Source organism: Theropithecus gelada, chromosome 1 (assembly GCF_003255815.1).
Source record: "Theropithecus gelada isolate Dixy chromosome 1, Tgel_1.0, whole genome shotgun sequence".
Classification (NCBI taxonomy): domain Eukaryota; kingdom Metazoa; phylum Chordata; class Mammalia; order Primates; family Cercopithecidae; genus Theropithecus; species Theropithecus gelada.
Window position 1 is genome coordinate 21,102,157 of NC_037668.1, and position 16,683 is coordinate 21,118,839.

General features: G+C 46.6%; 2 protein-coding genes across 2 annotated transcripts in view; one reads left to right on the forward strand and one right to left on the reverse strand.

Annotated features, from left to right (window-relative positions):
- MSTO1 (misato 1, mitochondrial distribution and morphology regulator) overlaps window positions 1–16,683 on the forward strand; it is a 146,053-nt gene that overhangs the window by 28,078 nt on the left and 101,292 nt on the right. The gene's annotated exons all lie outside the window — the stretch shown is intronic.
- The window catches only part of LOC112631642 (GON-4-like protein), a 43,689-nt gene continuing 37,518 nt past the window's right edge, over window positions 10,513–16,683 (reverse strand). Inside the window, 4 exon segments of the mRNA XM_025397085.1 lie at window positions 10,513–10,620; window positions 12,420–13,339; window positions 13,342–14,116; window positions 14,821–14,937. Of these exon segments, the coding sequence (XP_025252870.1) occupies window positions 10,513–10,620; window positions 12,420–13,339; window positions 13,342–14,116; window positions 14,821–14,937 (1,920 nt within the window).

The window sequence follows — 16,683 nt, forward strand, 5'->3', positions numbered from 1 at the left end:
TCAGACTGTCACACGGGGAGAAACCTTGGACAATACCTAGCTTTCCTAGGCAGAGGTCCCTGCGACCTTTGGCAGTGTACGTGTCCCTGGGTACTTGAGATTAAGAGAATGGTGATGACTTTTCACAAGCATACTGTCTTCGGGCACTTGTTTAACAAAGCACATCCTGCACAACCGAAAATCCGTTAAACCTTGAGTCACCACAGCACATGTCTCTTGCAAGGACAAGGTTGGGGGTAGGGTCACAGATTAACAGCATCTCAAATACAGAACAAAATGGAGTCTCTTATGTCTAATTCTTTTTATATAGACACAGTAACAGGCTGATCTCTCTTTCTTTTCCCCACACTGCATAATTTAACCTGGTGAAACCCCGTCTCTACTAAAAAATAGAAAAAACTAGCCGGGCGAGGTGGCGGGCGCCTGTAGTCCCAGCTACTCGGGAAGCTGAGGCAGGAGAATGGTGTGAACCCGGGAGGTGGAGCTTGCAGTGAGCTGAGATCCGGCCACTGCACTCCAGCCTGGGTGACAGAGCGAGACTCCGTTTCAAAAAAAAAAAAAAAAAAAAATTAAAGTCACATGAACTGAAAGGTACTAAAGCCTTCATTATCCCTATAAAAATATTTAATCCAAGCACTAATCCTTCTTTAAGTCAATTAATTAGAGGGTTTTTTAATAGACATCACACACATAACTCATATAGGACTATATAGACAGAAAAAAGATCCAGCAGCTTGTGATGGAGCTTTTTAGGAACAGGGCTAGAAAAGCATGTCGTTTTGGAGCCTAATAAACATGCATAGTTGGGAGACAAAAACAGATTTTAAGAGGGATTCCAGGGGTTCCATGTGGAAAACAGATATTTTTTTCTAAAATGGGATTTCTGGCATCTTGTCTGTTTTCCCAAAGAGTCCCAGGCCACCAGAAGTCATCCTAGGGCCTTTCATCCATGCACCAAGAATGGCAAGACAGAGTGGGAAAAAGTAATTCAGTTGACAGAGGAAAAAAAGCCTTTTCCAGAAAAACAAGATTTAGGAAGAGAAAAACATAAAGGACTTTTGAACATACCTGTAGGTTGGATACCCAGTGTCAATTAAGCTGAGTGCTCTTCATGAAAATCCTTTTTCATTAAACAAAACTTTACAGAGAATATAAACAGTGATCCTTATCATTTCTTTCTTTTTTTTTTTTTTTTTTGAAATGAAGTCTCGCTCTGTTGCCCAGGCTGGAGTGCAGTGGCACCATCTCAGCTCACTGCAAGCTCCGCCACCTGGGTTCACACCATTCTCCTGCCTCAGTGTCCCGAGTAGCTGGGACTACAGGTGCTCGCCACCATGTCTGGATAAGTTTTTGTATTTTTAGTAGAGAGGGAGTTTCACCATGTTAGCCAGAATGGTCTCAATCTCCTGACATCGTGATCCACCCGCCTTGGCCTCCCAAAGTGCTGGGATTACAGGCGTGAGCCACTGCGCCCAGCCAATCCTTATCATTTCTTTTACTGGTTTGTACCACTATCTGTTCACAATCATGTTCAGGTTCTCCAATTTCCTGTGGGAGAAAGTGGTTGGGTTCAGGCAAGGGTAGGTTTTCAACTGGACTGCAGATTCCTCTAGCAGCAAAGCTTGATTTTTGATAAGGCAATTTTTCTGTTAGACAGAGACTTCCCTTAGAGGACAGCAGTCCTGCTATACTATGTGGGGTGCAAACAGTTAAATTATTCCCCGTGTTTAACCCAGTGGCTTCTGGCCACCAGCAAAGCCACTGCTGCAACTGCTTGCCACCAGGCTAAGTTCCTTGCTTAGGTAAACCACTGGCTGTTGAGCTGGACCTTGAGCCTTAGTTAAAACTCCCAGGGCCATTCCCTTCCTTTGTAATACATAGAAATTAAATGCCCTCCCTATGAGAAGACTGAGGAATGGTGCATTAAGTAAAACTTGCTTTAACTGGTTAAAGGCTTTTGAGTTTTAGGTTCCCAAGTTAGGGAGTGAGTTTTAGCTGCTTGAGTTACTTTTGTGAGGTGGTATAAAGGGAAAGCTATCTCACCATACCCAGGTACCCACAGTCTGCAAAATCCAGTAATGCCTAAGAATACCCTTAACTGTTAAAGGAAATGGGCTTAATCCTTTCCTTACCTCGTGCTCTGTTCCCTTCTGATAAGACCAGACTCAGGTACTTCACTGAAGTTTGACAAAGCTGAGCTTTAGATTTTGAGACCCTATATTCCCTTTCAGCTATGAAATTGAGGAGAGCCTTAGTACCTTCCTGAGACCTCCTTGGTTGGGGCACAGAGGAGAGTGTCTTTACATACTGCAAAGTATCAACTTGAGGGTGACAAAAACTAGAAAGATCTTTGGACAGGGCCTGTTTCAGCAACTTGCATCTGCTATCAGGGGCTGCCTGAGTAATGAACCTGTTCTTTATTGAATTGAGAGACAGGAAGGTGTGTTTCATTAAAGCTTTTTACATCCTTTCCAAAAAGGCTGAGAGATTTTCATTTGGTTTCTGATTCAATGAGGACAGTTTTGAGTAATTAAGAGTTTTGGTTCTGATTCTTTGCAAGCCTTAAAACGCTTGCACATCAGAAAGTGTTTTCTTTTCCACTCATCTATAGGATCACCAGGACTCCAATTAGAGTTTTGTTTTGTTTTGTTTTCAGAGTTTTGCTCTTGTTACCCAAGCTGGAGTGCAATGGCCCGATTTCATCTCACTGCAACTGCTGCCTCCCGGGTTCAAGTAACTCTCCTGTCTCAGCCTCCTGAGTAGCTGGGATTACAGGCATGCGCCACCATGCCCAGCTAATTTTGTATTTTTAGTAGAGACGGGGTCTCTCCAAGATGGTCAGGCTGGTCTCAAACTCCCAACTTCAGGTGATCCACCTGCCTCAGCCTCCCAAAGTGCTGAAATTACAGGCATGAGCCACCGTGCCTGGCACCAATTAGGGTTTTAAAGGGGCATAGTTTCTCTTCCTATTGGGAAAGTGGATTTTGTCTCTTTTTTACCCCATTTCCCCTTTTGATTGGGTTTTTCTTTTGACTGGTTATAGGAGACATGCTGTTCATCTCTGAATATTCCTGCTGCCTGTAGGGCTTCCTGTTTCTCTGCAACAGTTAGGGTATGGCATAAAAGTAGCATAGCATCTCTCCACGTAAGATCAAACACTTGGGTTAGATTTTAGAAAGCCTCTATATATCTATGAAGGTCATCAGAGAACTTGCCTGGGTATCCCATTATTTGTCTAAGGTCCTGAAATGAGAAGGGAACTTGAAACCTAGTAGCACCATGTCCATTCGGCATTTCCTGCAAAGGCAACAGTGAAGTTGGCGGCTTTTTGGGTAGCACAGCTGGAGGGGCTGATGATATGGCTATTGGGGGGCCCAGATAAGGGAGGCAGTTAGGGCACTGAGAAGTTTCATTAGAGGGTTCCTCAAGGGTTTGCCTCTCTGACTTTGGGGAATTATATTCTGTAGGCTTGCCTGATATGGCTGCTAAGAGGGAAGGGTTAATTTTACAACACTTACAAAGATGTGGGTTGTCTCACAGGGCAAAATAAGATATAGTTGTTGGATAGTATTGAAATTAATGCTTCCCTGAGGAGGCCAGACCTCCTGTGTGTAAGATGGCCATGCCCTTGTGCAATAGAATATAAGTTGTTTTTTCTTCAGTCTCACAATCAAAGGAGTTCCAGTGTTTCAGCATGCACTAGAGGAGAGTGCAGATTGCAGATGGTTTGTTATTGGAGGAACTTGCCCCCAGTATTTCAATGTAGGTTCTTTCTATTTTCCATAAGTGTTGGCCAGCTGAGAAATAAAGAGAAAGAGTACAAAGAGAGAAATTTTAGCTGGGCCTCTGGGGGTGACATCATATATCAGTAGGACAGTGATGCCCACCTGAGCTGCAAAACCAGCAGGTTTTTATTAAGGACTTCAAAAGGGGAGGGGGTGTGCGAACAGGGAGTAGGTCACAAAGATCACATGCTTCAAAGGGCAAAAAGGAGAACAAAGATCACATACTTCTTAGGCCAATAAAGATCACAAGGCAAAGGGCAAAGCAAAGATCACGAGGCAAAGGGCAAAATCAAAAACTCCTGATAAGGGTCTATGTTCAGCTGTGCACGTATTGTCTTGATAAACATCTTAAACAACATAAAATAGGGTTTGACAGCAGAGAACCGGTCTGACCTCAAATTTACCAGGGCGGAGTTTTTCCCTACCCTAATAAGCCTGAGGGTACTGCAGGAGACTAGGGCATATTTCAGTCCTTATCTCAACCGCATAAGACAGACACTCCCAGAGCAGCCGTTCATAGACCTCCCGCAGGAATGCATTCCTTCCCCAGAGTATTCATTATTAATATTCCTTGCTGGGAAAAGAATTTAGCGATATCTTCCCTACTTGCATGTCGGTTTATAGGCTCTCCACAAGAAGAAAAATATGGCTCTATTCTGCCTGACCCCGCAGGCAGTCAGACCTTATGGTTGTCTTCCCTTGTTCCCTAAAATCACTGTTATTCTGTTCTTTTTCAAGGTGCACTGATTTCATATTGTTCAAACACACATGTTTTACAATCAATTTGTACAGTTAATGCAATTATCACAGTGGTCCTGAGGTGACGTACATCCTCAGCTTACGAAGATAATAGGATTGAGATTAAAATAAAGACAGGCGTGGAAATTATGAAAGTATCATTAGGGAAGTGATAAATGCCTATGAAATCTTCACAATTTATGTTCTTCTGCCACAGCTCCAGCCAGTCCCTCCGTTTGGGGTCCCTGACTTCCCACAACAGTTTGTTACCCATCTAGAAAGAGAAGGGATATAAGGCATCCCTCACTCCTTTTCCTGCTTTTGGTATGACCAAGGGTGGAGGGAAAGGGAGGCATGGGATCCCCCTTCTCCTCCTTCCTTCGCATCCTCTGGGTCCTGGCTATTATCATAGATGCTACCCATGAATGGAAGCATGACCTTCACCCATGCATCCAGAGGAGCTGGTCAGCAGAACTATTCACGCTCACCTGCACAAAGCCCTAGCTGTCCACCCTGTTGGTTTCCTAGACCAACTCAGCCCAAAAGGCTCCCAAGGTACCCCAGAGTCTCTGTAATGGAGAACGTGTCCTAATACTACCTCTGGCTTCCCTTGCTATGGCCCCAGAGAAACATCAGAATTCCAGAGAATGGGATAGATTGACTTCCAAACATAAAATCCCTTTTTGTTTGAATCCCATCCCAGTGTTGTTGGATGCAGAACAGGTGCCTCAAAAAAACGTAAGGATTGAATGGCTGTCCTTCCTTTGAGGGGACAGTATTGAGGCTAATTCTGTCTTGCCAGAATGGCTTCCTCCTGGGTGCTGGAAGTGTAGTTTTCCTGTCTACAAATAGGGCATGGGGCCTGATCACTGATAATGGGACACAAGAGGGAAAATAATTGAGGAACTGTAAGTTTTGGACAAAGAGTTAACAAGGCTCCCCACAAAGAAAAACCACATTCCACTATGTGGCACTGTAGGATTAGAAATGCTTGGGAAAAACTGACTCCAAATTCTTTCAGACAATAGTTATAAAGAGAGGTTTGGGGTTTGACAGGCTGTCCTCACAGTATGCCTCCCAGCAGAAGAAAATTAACTTGTTTTATGGAAAGGCGGTCTAGTTCTCCTGGACAGTGCTGGCTTCTCACATGGGTAAAGAAACAGCCTAATAAAGTGGGGGATAGTTTCTTGGGGAGAAATAACCCCCTTCCAACTGAGTGCTATCACTGGGAGATAAATAGGTGTTCAGATCCAGGTCTTGGAATACCCCTATTTCAAGGAAACCACAGAGACAATTCATTGAATTACAGTACTAATTACTAAGGCACCAACTGACTCTATCCAGCAAGATTATATTCCTAGACTCTAAAAACACCCGCAACATTGCATACAAAGAAGGGATAGGATGGCTGGCATGGTGCCTCACATCTGTAATCCTAGCACTTTGGGAGGCTGAGGTGGGTGAATCACCTGAGGTCAGGAGTTCTAGACCAGCCTGGCCAACGTGGCGAAACCCTGTCTCTACTAAAAATACAAAAATTGACCAGGCATGGTGGCTCACGCCTATAATCCCAGCACTTTAGGGGGCCGAGGTGGGCTGATCACCTGAGGTTGGGAGTTCGAGATCAGTCTGACCAACTTGGAGAAACCCCGTCTATACTAAAAATACAAAATAGCCAGGCATGGTGGCGCATGCCTGAAATCCCAGCTACTCTGGAGGCTGAGGCAGGAGAATCACTTGAACCCAGGAAGCAGAGGTTGTGGTGAGCTGAGATTATGCCACTGCACTCTGGCCTGGGCAACAAGAGCAAAACTCTGTGTCAAAAAAAAAAAAAAAAAAAAATTAGCCGGGCATGGTGGTGCATACCTGTAATCCCAGCTACTCAGGAGGCTGAGGCAGGAGAATTGCTTGAACCTTGGGGGTGGAGGTTGCAGTGAGCCAAAATTGTGCCACTTCACTCCAGCCTCGGTGAAAGAGTGAAACTCCATCTCAAAACAAAAAGAAAAACAAAGAAGGGATAAGAGACATGATAGCCATGAAAAGAAAGGAGGAAAATAATGCAATAGAAAAAGACTGGAAGACCTTGTGCTGATGCCCTGACAGGTTGTCAGGGACCAGAGTTAGGTCAAGGACCTTCAGGTAACACCGATGTGTAGCCTCAGCCAGGAACCTTCAGTTGCTCTAGGACCTCCTTCCAATTCCACATGCTGGCTAGGCCCTCTGTGAAAGGAAACTGAATTGGAACAGAGCCAAAATTCCCAACACCCAAGGGCAAATGGGGATTGCCAAAGTCCTCTCCAGCAAGCCTGTCTGCTGAGACTTAAGGCTGGCAGCTATGCTAACTGTTTTAAAATGGCTGACAGGAGGCCAGTGTTTTGTTTGCTTTTGGGAGACAAAACTGAGGACAAGAAGTCTTGGAAAGTAAAGAGTTAAAGGTCCGTTCCTATTCATCCTTCTGATTAATCCCTATATTCCCAGCCAATGCTCCAGAATATGTTGTAGTCTTGCCAATGCACCAAGATGTAGCAGTCTCTTGTTGTCTGAGATAGTACTTGGAGTTATTCGTCTCATGTTCAAGAACATAAAGGTGTATGGTAACAAGGGTGAGGTTGGAGCAAAAGTTTAATAAGTTGAAGAAGAAAGCTCTCTGCAGTGGAGAAGAGGGCTCGAATGTGTTGCCCACTATGAGGCTGGTGTCTGGGGTTTTTACAGACTAGGAAGGGGAAGGAATATGCTTAGTCTGTTGGCTGTCTTACAGAAAGCATGATTTAGCTTAGCCCAGGACCAGTCAGGAGCTGAAGTGAAGATTTATAAGAGCTACTCAGCTTGGCCCAGGACCTTTCAGTAGCTGAAGTGAAGATTTATAAGAGCTACTCAGCTTGGCCCAGGACCTTTCAGTAGCTGAAGTGAAAGCTTGGCCTGGGACCTTTGCCTGGGACCAATCAGGACCTGAAGAGATGATTCATAGAGGTCAGACTCACAGTCCAAAATTGAAAGGAAAGTGCCCATCAGAACCCACCAGAGCCCACTGTGTTCGTGCCCACAAAAGGAGAAACATTCTCCTGGGAGCCCACTGATTATACAAAGGAAAAAGGCATTTCTATGTCTGGCCTTGTTCCCTTATCTGAGTGAGAGGTTTGTGCAAGTTTTTATAAGTGGGCTGGAGGTTTTCCTATCTGTGCAGTTGTGGGCACGTATCCAGATACAACCCCCTGTGCTAGTTCCCTTACTGGTGCCTGCAGTTGGATTTTTTTTTTTCCAGACTGCTTTTTATGTTATGTGAAGATGAGGCATTTAACCCATGGGTTGGGGGCTCTCAGGGGACCCCTCCCTTGCTGTCTACCTGAAGCAAGCTAGCCTTTCAGTGGTGGGTACTAACAATAAGCATACTTATGATTGAACTCTAATTCTCCTGTGGTTCTCTCACAGAGATCTTTAGCCAGAAAAACTAAAGCAGAGGCGTACAAAGGCTGTACCCTGAAAAACAGACTTTATTTTTTAAAACACCTCCCTTGAAGGAGAAGCAGCCATAGTCATAGAGACTGGCAGTAACAGGAAGCAACATTTCCCTACCCTGGTCAGACAAGCTTGGGCAAAAGCCAAGTCCTTCTGCTCCCTGAGGGGATCTTGCTCAAGAATGTCCTCATCATACTGCAACAGCAGCTTGTAGGTGTCCTTGCTGGCCCAACCCCAACTTCCCCACTTGTTGCAAGCTCTATGATTGTTTCAGCTTTTTCCAGCAGCTTTGATGCTGTCTCCTTGTAGCACACATGAAAAACATTGTTTCTGCGTCCCTGCAACACCTGATCTTCCCGTTCCACCACATGCACCACCCGAGCCAAATCCTATTCAATATTATGGAGCAAGTCAAGGAAAAAGTTGTTGGGAAAATGGTATGAGAAGTAAGTCTGTCAAGTCAGCTCCATGCGGAGTCTGCAGTGTAACTGCCTTAATTGAGATGACGAGATAATCAGCTACTTCATATTGAGAAAGGAAGTCTAAAGAGCAAGTGTGGCTTCTGTAGCGCTCTTGAGAGACTATGTCTGGATGAGGAACAAGCAGTATTTTCTGAAATAAACATGAGTCTTAGCCCCACACATGACAGATGAGCTAAGAACCAGTACAAGAAAGTGAACCAGGCTGGGTGCGGTGGCTCACGCCTGTAATCCCAGCACTTTGGGAGGCCGAGGGGGACAGATTATCTGACGTCAGTAGTTTGAGAACAGCCTGGCCAACATGGTGAAACCCCATCCCTACTAAAGAAATACAAAAATAAATCTAGCGTGGTGGTGCTCACCTGTAATCCCAGCTACCCAGGAGGCTGAGGCAGGAGAATCTATTGAAGCTAGGAGGTGGAGGTTGCAGAGAGCCAAGATTGTGCCACTGCACTCCAGCCTGAGCAACGAGAGTGAAACTCCGTCTCAAAACAAAACAAAACAAAACTTAACCAGATGTGGTGGTGGGCTCCTATAATCCCAGCTACTCGTGAGGCTGAGGCAGGAGAATTTCTTGAGTCTGGGAGACAGAGGTTGCAGTGAGCCGAGATCGTGCCATTGCACTCCAGGCTGGGTGACAGAGTGAGACTCCATCTCAAAAAAAAAAAAAAAAAGAGAAAAAAAAAAGAAAGGAAGAAAGAAAGGAAGGAGGGAGGGAGGGAGGGAGGGAAGGAAGGAAGGAAGGAAGAAAGAAAGAAAACGAAGCTAATACAAATCTAACAACGGATGAGAATCAAATTAAAAATTTTTGAGGCCAGGCACGGTGGCTCAAGCCTGTAATCCCTGCATTTTGGGAGGCTGAGACGGGCAGATCATGAGGTCAGGAGATCGAGATCATCCTGGCTAACACGGTGAAACCCCGTCTCTACTAATAAAATACAAAAAAACTAGCCGGGTGAGGTGGTGGGCACCTGTAGTCCCAGCTACTCGGGAGGCTGAGGCAGGAGAATGGCGTAAACCCAGGAGGTGGAACTTGCAGTGAGCCGAGATCCGGCCACTGTACTCCAGCCTGGGTGACAGAGCTAGACTCCGTCTCAAAAAAGAAAAAAAAAATTTTTTTTAGTAGGCTGGGCACTGTGGCTCACACCTGTAATCCCAGCACTTTGGGAGGCCGAGATGGTTGGATCACCTGACGTCAGGAGATCAAGACCAGCCTGGCCAACATGATGAAACCCCATCTGTACTAAAACTATGAAAAAAATTTAGCTGGGCATGGTGGCACGTGCCTGTAATCCCAGCTACTAAGGAGACTGAGGCAGGAGAATCGCTTGAACCTTGGAGGTGGAGGTTGCATTAAGGTGAGATCATGACGAAACTGCACTCTAGCCTGGGCAACAAGAGCAAAAACTCCATCTCAAAAAAAAAATTCTGAGTATCTGTTCTCCACAAAGATAACACATTAAACGTGTTTTGGGGGTGGGGGGTTGCAGAAGAGATCCAGAGGGTTTCCTCTGGAAATCCTCCACCTGGTTTATAAGCTATCCACTCTGCACACTGTCCTCTAGACAACGAGGTTAAGTGAGACTGGTCCTTCAGTATAGGCTTGCCTAACTCACCTGGTGGAGTTCTGCTGGTTTCCACTTCTGGAGCAGTCTCAGATGAGGCAAAAGTAGAAGGAGGCCTCTCAGCTGAGTCTCCAACTGCTTCATCCATCGTTTCATCCTCTTTCTGCAGGCTTTCCATTCCTTCTGCTTCTTTTTTTTTTGAGACGGAGTCTTGCTCTGTCGCCCAAGCTGGAGTGCAGTGGTGCGATCCTGGCTCACTGCAAGCTCCGCCTCCCGGGTTCATGCCATTCTCCTGCCCCAGCCTCCCGAGTAGCTGGGACTACAGGCGCCCGCCACCTCGCCCGGCTCATTTTTTGTATTTTTAGTAGCGACAGGGTTTCACCGTGGTCTCGATCTCCTGACCTTATGATTCGCCTGCCTCGGCCTCCCAAAGTGCTGGGATTACAGGCGTGAGCCACCGCGCCTGGCCCCTTCTGCTTCTTCTTCCTCCTATTCTTCTGGCTCAGAGTTCTCCTCCTGAGAATTCTCTTCTTCAGACTCACCCTCCTGACTCATGCGCCTTTCAGATGCCAGCCAAGTCAGTTTCTCCATTGTTTCCTGTAAAACCCTCCAAAGAGTACTTATAATGGCTCCTAGTGGCTCATGAATTGCAGAACAGCACAAAGCTGTATCAGGGTAATCTGAAGTTAAACAATGGGGAGCCCACCACAGCTGTCAGAGGGGAATTCCCTGAGTTATGAAATCCCAGCAATGGGCCAGGTACAGTGGCTCACGCCTGTAATCCCGACACTTTGAGAGGCCAAGGTGGGAGGATCACTTGAGGCCAGGAGTTCAAGATCAGCCTCACCAACACAATGAAACTCCATCTCTACTAAAAATACAAAAATTAGTCAGGTACGGTGGCACATGCCTATAATCCCAGCTACTTGGGAGGCTGAGGCACGAGAATTGCTTGAACCCGGGAGGCGGAGGTTGCAGTGAGCTGAAATTGTGCCACTGCACTCCAATCTGGGAGACAGAGTGAGACTCCGTCTCAAAAAAAAAAAAAAGAAAAAAAGCACACAAAACAAGACAAAAAAAAGAAATCCCAGTGATAGCTGACATTCGGCCTGACAGTAGGAAACGGGAAGAAGTTCCCTTTTACAAACTTCTGTAACCTGAAGATAGTTTTCAGGCTAGAGCGCAATGGTGTAATCTCGGCTCACCACAACCTCTGCCTCCCCGGTTCAAGCGATTCTCCTGCCTTGGCCTCCTGAGTAATTGGGATTACAGGCATGCGCCACCACGCCCAGCTAATTTTGTGAACCTGAGGTTCCTTCATCAGGGTGCTCTTGATGTCAGAGAACAGTGCTCAAGAGCAAGGGCCTTATCTTCAGGGGTAGATATATTTTTAGTAGAGACAGGGTTTCTCCATGTTGGTCAGGCTGGTTTTGAACTCCCAACTTCAAATGATCCGCCCGCCTTGACCTCCCAAAGTGCTGGAATTTATAGGTGTGAGCCACCATGCCCGGCTATTTACTAGTTGTTTTCATTTTTTTTTTTTTTTTTTTTTTTTTGAGACAGGGTCTCGCTCTGTCACCCAGGCTGGAGTGCAGTGACCGGATCTCGGCTCACTGCAAGCTCTGCCTCCCGGGTTCACGCCATTCTCCTGCCTCAGCCTCCCGAGTAGCTGGGACTACAGGCGCCCGCCACCTCGCCCGGCTAGTTTTTTGTATTTTTTAGTAGAGACAGGGTTTCACCGGGTTCGCCAAGATGGTCTCGATCTCCTGACCTTGTGATCCGCCCGTCTCGGCCTCCCAAAGTGCTGGGATTACAGGCTTGAGCCACCGCGCCCGGCCCATTTTTTTTTTTTTTTTGAGACAGAGCCTTGCTCTGTTGTCCAGGCTGGAGCACAATGACGTGATCTCGGCTCACTGCAACCTCCGTCTCCTGGGCTCAAGCGATTCTCCTGCCTCTGCATCTGGAGCAGCAGGGATTACAGGCACCCGCCACCACGCCTGGCTAATTTCTGTATTTTTAGTATAGATGGGGTTTCACCACATTGGCCAGACCAGTCTGAAACTCCAGGCCTTGTGTTCTGCCCACCTTGGCCTCCCAAAGTGCTGGGACTACAGGCGTGAGCCACCAAGCTCAGCCTATTACTATTTTTTAAGGCATTTAAAGTATGGTCAGGTGATTCAATTTAATGTATAAATCAGTTTAATATAATCAGTAAAATTTCATCCTTTCCATCTCATTTCACCTCAACCCCACAATCATGTTCCATAATGCATTACAAATAAAATAAAAATGATTTTAGGACTATCCATAGTGTAGCAAGCAAGCAGGTGGCATATCAATAAATTAAACATATTACTGAGTCCACAAAATACTTGAGAATATTCTCCAGCTCTCACCTGGAGTTCTGGGACAGAAAGCACAGATTCCTCAGAAGCTGATGACATTTCATCTTCCTCATCTTGGGTGAGGTCATCAAAGTCCTCTTCTTCCTCTTCTTCCGGCCCATTCTTCTCTCCTCCAGTTTCTGGCCCAACTGGAGTCTCCACTGACTGATCATCAACATTGGGTGAGTCTCCTGGCTTCCCTGGGGGGCTACTAAGCCTCACTTCAGGATCCATCAAGGACAAAGCATTCTTTGATGATCCTTTGTTCACATCTGTCCCTGAGGTTCCTTCATCAGGGTGCTCTTGAGAAGATGAAGGGGTTTTAGCTGGCTGACTCCTCTCCTCTTCCTTCTGTAAGACTGTCTGTTTCTTTACCTCTCTAGCACTGTTCAACTCCTCGCTTGTGACGCCAGTGTCCAATTCCACAGCATGTTCCTCTTTTATGTCATCACAAATATCACGCTCAGGGGATCCACTGATTTCCTCTGTAGCATCTTCAGGTTCCATCTTGACAACTTCCTCTAAATCCCCAGGGGAAGAGTTGTTTAGAGACTCCTGGATGCCCTGAGGCAGCGGCTCCAGAGCTTGTCTTCCCTCCTCTGTTTTCACAACAGTCCAGCAATAGGCACTGTTCTCTGACAATCCTTCTTGGCACTCTGCATCTGCTGATGGAGGCCCTGGGCTATGTTCCACTTTGGAGAAAACAGTAGCAGAGAGAGGAGATAGTTCCTGGGGCTCTAATTTGGGTTCTAGGCCCTGAAAGGCATTTTCCTCATTAACCACAGCACAAGCAATGTCCACATTCACGTGGGCCTTATCTTCAGGGGTGGAAGGTATAGGAAGATTCACAGAATTGCCAGAAACAATTAAGGGTGAGACAGAGGAGGCCACAAGGGGCTGGTTCAATTGACAGGGGAAGGAAGTAGGGTGGTAATGGGAATAGTCTGGGGACTCTGGGCCACAGCCGCATTGACAGGCTGGATCATGTTACAGCCACTGCCAAGGCTCACAATCTTCACAGTGGTAGCAGGAACAGTGAAGATAACAGATGCAGGGTGGTGGATAACAGGGGCAGGTTTCATACAGCGAGAGGCCTTGACTCCACTTTTCTTTGAGGGTCTGCGTCTCACATATGGCTTCCGAAACTTAGAAGGGGCAAGGAAGGGCAGCATTACCTTGGGCACAGGGGCAGAAGAGAGCAAAGTCTGGGACTCAGACAGAGGGAAGCTTGTCCTGCCCTCAGGGGGCATAGCAGGCAGTGCTGCAGGAGACTCAAAACTCTCACCTCCACTGACCCCCAGTGGAGGGACACCTGGAACTGTCTGTAAGACAGTGGCTGGCTGGATCAGGTGAGGAATCCGGAGCACCATTTTGCTCGGAGGGGCTTCTGAATGAGTTGATCGGGCTGGTGTTTTCCCAGGGTTGAAGCTAGGCTGGAGAGAGGGGCTGGGTTGGATAAGGAGGGGCTTCAAGACTGTTGAACGCTTCTGTCTCCAAGCCTTCCTGGGGAAACGGTTGGCAACTGGCTTCAGTTTCAGGACCACACCCTTAGGCAATAGCAGTGGGTACCGAGTTTCACTCTCCAACTCCAAATTGTCTTTTTCTAGGCTTCGATCTGAGTTGATCTCAGTGGTTCCAGTCACATGTCCTACCTCTCTAGCACCATCAGCCATGTGCCGCAGTTCTTCCTGGATGGACGGCAGACTGGCCTATTGGAAACAAGAACACTCTGATCCAGCATATGTCAGAATTTGGGAAAAAGAAGCTTGGCACAGTGGCTCACGCCTGTAATCCCAGCACTTTGGGAGGCTGTAGTGGGCAGATCACTTGAGGTCAGGAGTTCAGGACGAGCCTGACCAACATGGTGAAACCCCATCTCTACTAAAAATGCAAAAATTAGCTGGGTGTGGTGGCATGTGCCTGGAATCCCAGCTACTCGGGAGGTGGAGGCAGGAGAATCACTTGAACCTGGGAGGCACAGGTTGCGAGGACCCAAGATTGCACCATATACTGGGTGGACAGAGCAAAACTCTGTCTCAAAACAAAACAAAACAACAACAACAAATTTGGGACAAACAAATGGGCTTTCTAGGTTTTAGGGACCTGAGACAAGCTCAAGGCATCTTTCCAAGAAGGAACTCCGCATATCAAATCTACAAAGACCACATTCCAATTATATACTTTGGAAACTCTTCTCTGAATTTCCTTTAGCAAATTATTATTTTACCTATTATTTTGAAAATGTAGAATCACTCAGAGAAGGGCAGAAAAGTAAGGGAAGAAAGGTGAATGAGGAAGATTTCTAAAGTCCTAATTCTACAACTAAAGCATTAGTAGATTAAGGAAGCCCTTGATATTCTCTCAGAACTTTCAGTGACTTGCCTCCCACAGACTTTGAGGAAGAGGGTTGTACCTTTAACCAGAATGGGAGCCGGTGTTCTTCTCTGTCTATAGGTGGCTTCCACTGATGTGGCTGGATCTCTTCACAGCATTTTACTAAGCCTGGCAGCTGTTTGGTCTTCTTATAAAACTTAACATGATTGGGAGGCCAAGATGGGTGGATCACGAGGTCAGGAGATCGAGACCATCCTGGCTAACACGGTGAAACCCCGTCTCTACTAAAAAATACAAAAAAAACTAGCCAGGCGAGGTGGCGGGCGCCTGTAGTCCCAGCTACTCGGGAGGGTGAGGCAGGAGAATGGCATGGACCCGGGAGGCAGAGCTTGCAGTGAGCTGAGATCCGGCCACTGTACTGCAGCCTGGGAGACAGAGTGAGACTCTGTCTCAAAAAAAAAAAAAAAAACCAAACAAAAAAAAACTTTACGGCCGGGCGCGGTGGCTCAAGCCTGTAATCCCAGCACTTTGGGAGGCCGAGACGGGCGGATCATGAGGTCAGGAGATCGAGACCATCCTGGCTAACACAGTGAAACCCCGTCTCTACTAAAATACAAAAAAAAATTAGCCGGGCGAGGTGGCGGGCGCCTGTACTCCCAGCTACTTGGGAGGCTGAGGCAGGAGAATGGCGTGAACCCGGGAGGCGGAGCTTGCAGTGAGCTGAGATCCGGCCATTGCACTCCAGCCTGGGCGACAGAGCGAGACTCCGTCTCAAAAAAAAAAAAAAAAAAAAAAAAAAAAAAAAAAAAAAACAAAAAACTTTACATGGAAAAAATGTGCATGAGTTACATTCCTTCTGGAAACACTGTCCTCTGTCAGGCTGGTGAATGGGGTGGGTGGTGGATCGAGACACACACACACACACACACAAAACCACATACACAAACATCCATGAACACACATATATAAATAGCATATGCTGAATACTTGTACATTTCAAATTAAACTAATCTCTATTTAAAGATTTTACAATTATTCAATATTTTCTTTTTTTTTTTTTTTTTTGGAGACGGAGTCTCGCTCTGTCGCCCAGGCTGGAGTGCAATGGCCGGATCTCAGCTCACTGCAAGCTCCGCCTCCCGGGTTTACGCCATTCTCCTGCCTCAGCCTCCCGAGTAGCTGGGACTACAGGCGCCCACCACCTCGCCCGGCTACTTTTTTTGCATTTTCTAGTAGAGACGGGGTTTCACTGTGTTAGTCAGGATGGTCTCGATCTCCTGACCTCGTGATCCGCCTGTCTCGGCCTCCCAAAGTGCTGGGATTACAGGCTTGAGCCACCGCGCCCGGCCCCAATTATTCAATATTTTCTAACTGATGATCTCCATCTGGTTGCCAGGACGGGGAGAGTTTAGGTCACAGAGAGAAAAGGAAGCAGATGCTCAGAGCAATCTTATGTAAGATTTGTTCGTGCTCAACAGCTGCAAAGACAGCATCGTAATCTATACCTTGGACACATGAAAACTTCCTTTTAAGCAAATGACGGTGTGAAAGGCATTAGAAGAGAAGGGGAAAAAAAAGAGAGAGCCTGAGAAAGTTCAATTTTAAGAGTAAACAAAGGCTAGGTGCCGTGGCTCACGCCTGTAATCCCAGCACTTTTGGAGGTGGGCAGATTACCTAAGGTCAGGAGTTCAAGACCAGCTTGGCCAACATGGCAAAACCCCTATCCCTACAAAAATACAAAAATTAGCCAGGCATGGTGGCACGCGGCTGTAATCCCAGTTACTCAGGGGGCTGAGGCAGGAGAATTGCTTGAACCTGGGAGGTGGAGGTTGCAGTGAGCTGAGATCAGAGATCGTGCCACTGCACTCCAGCCTGGGTAACAGAGTGAGACTCCGTCTCAAAAAAAAAAAAAAAAAAAAAAAAAAAAAAAAAACTGGCCACA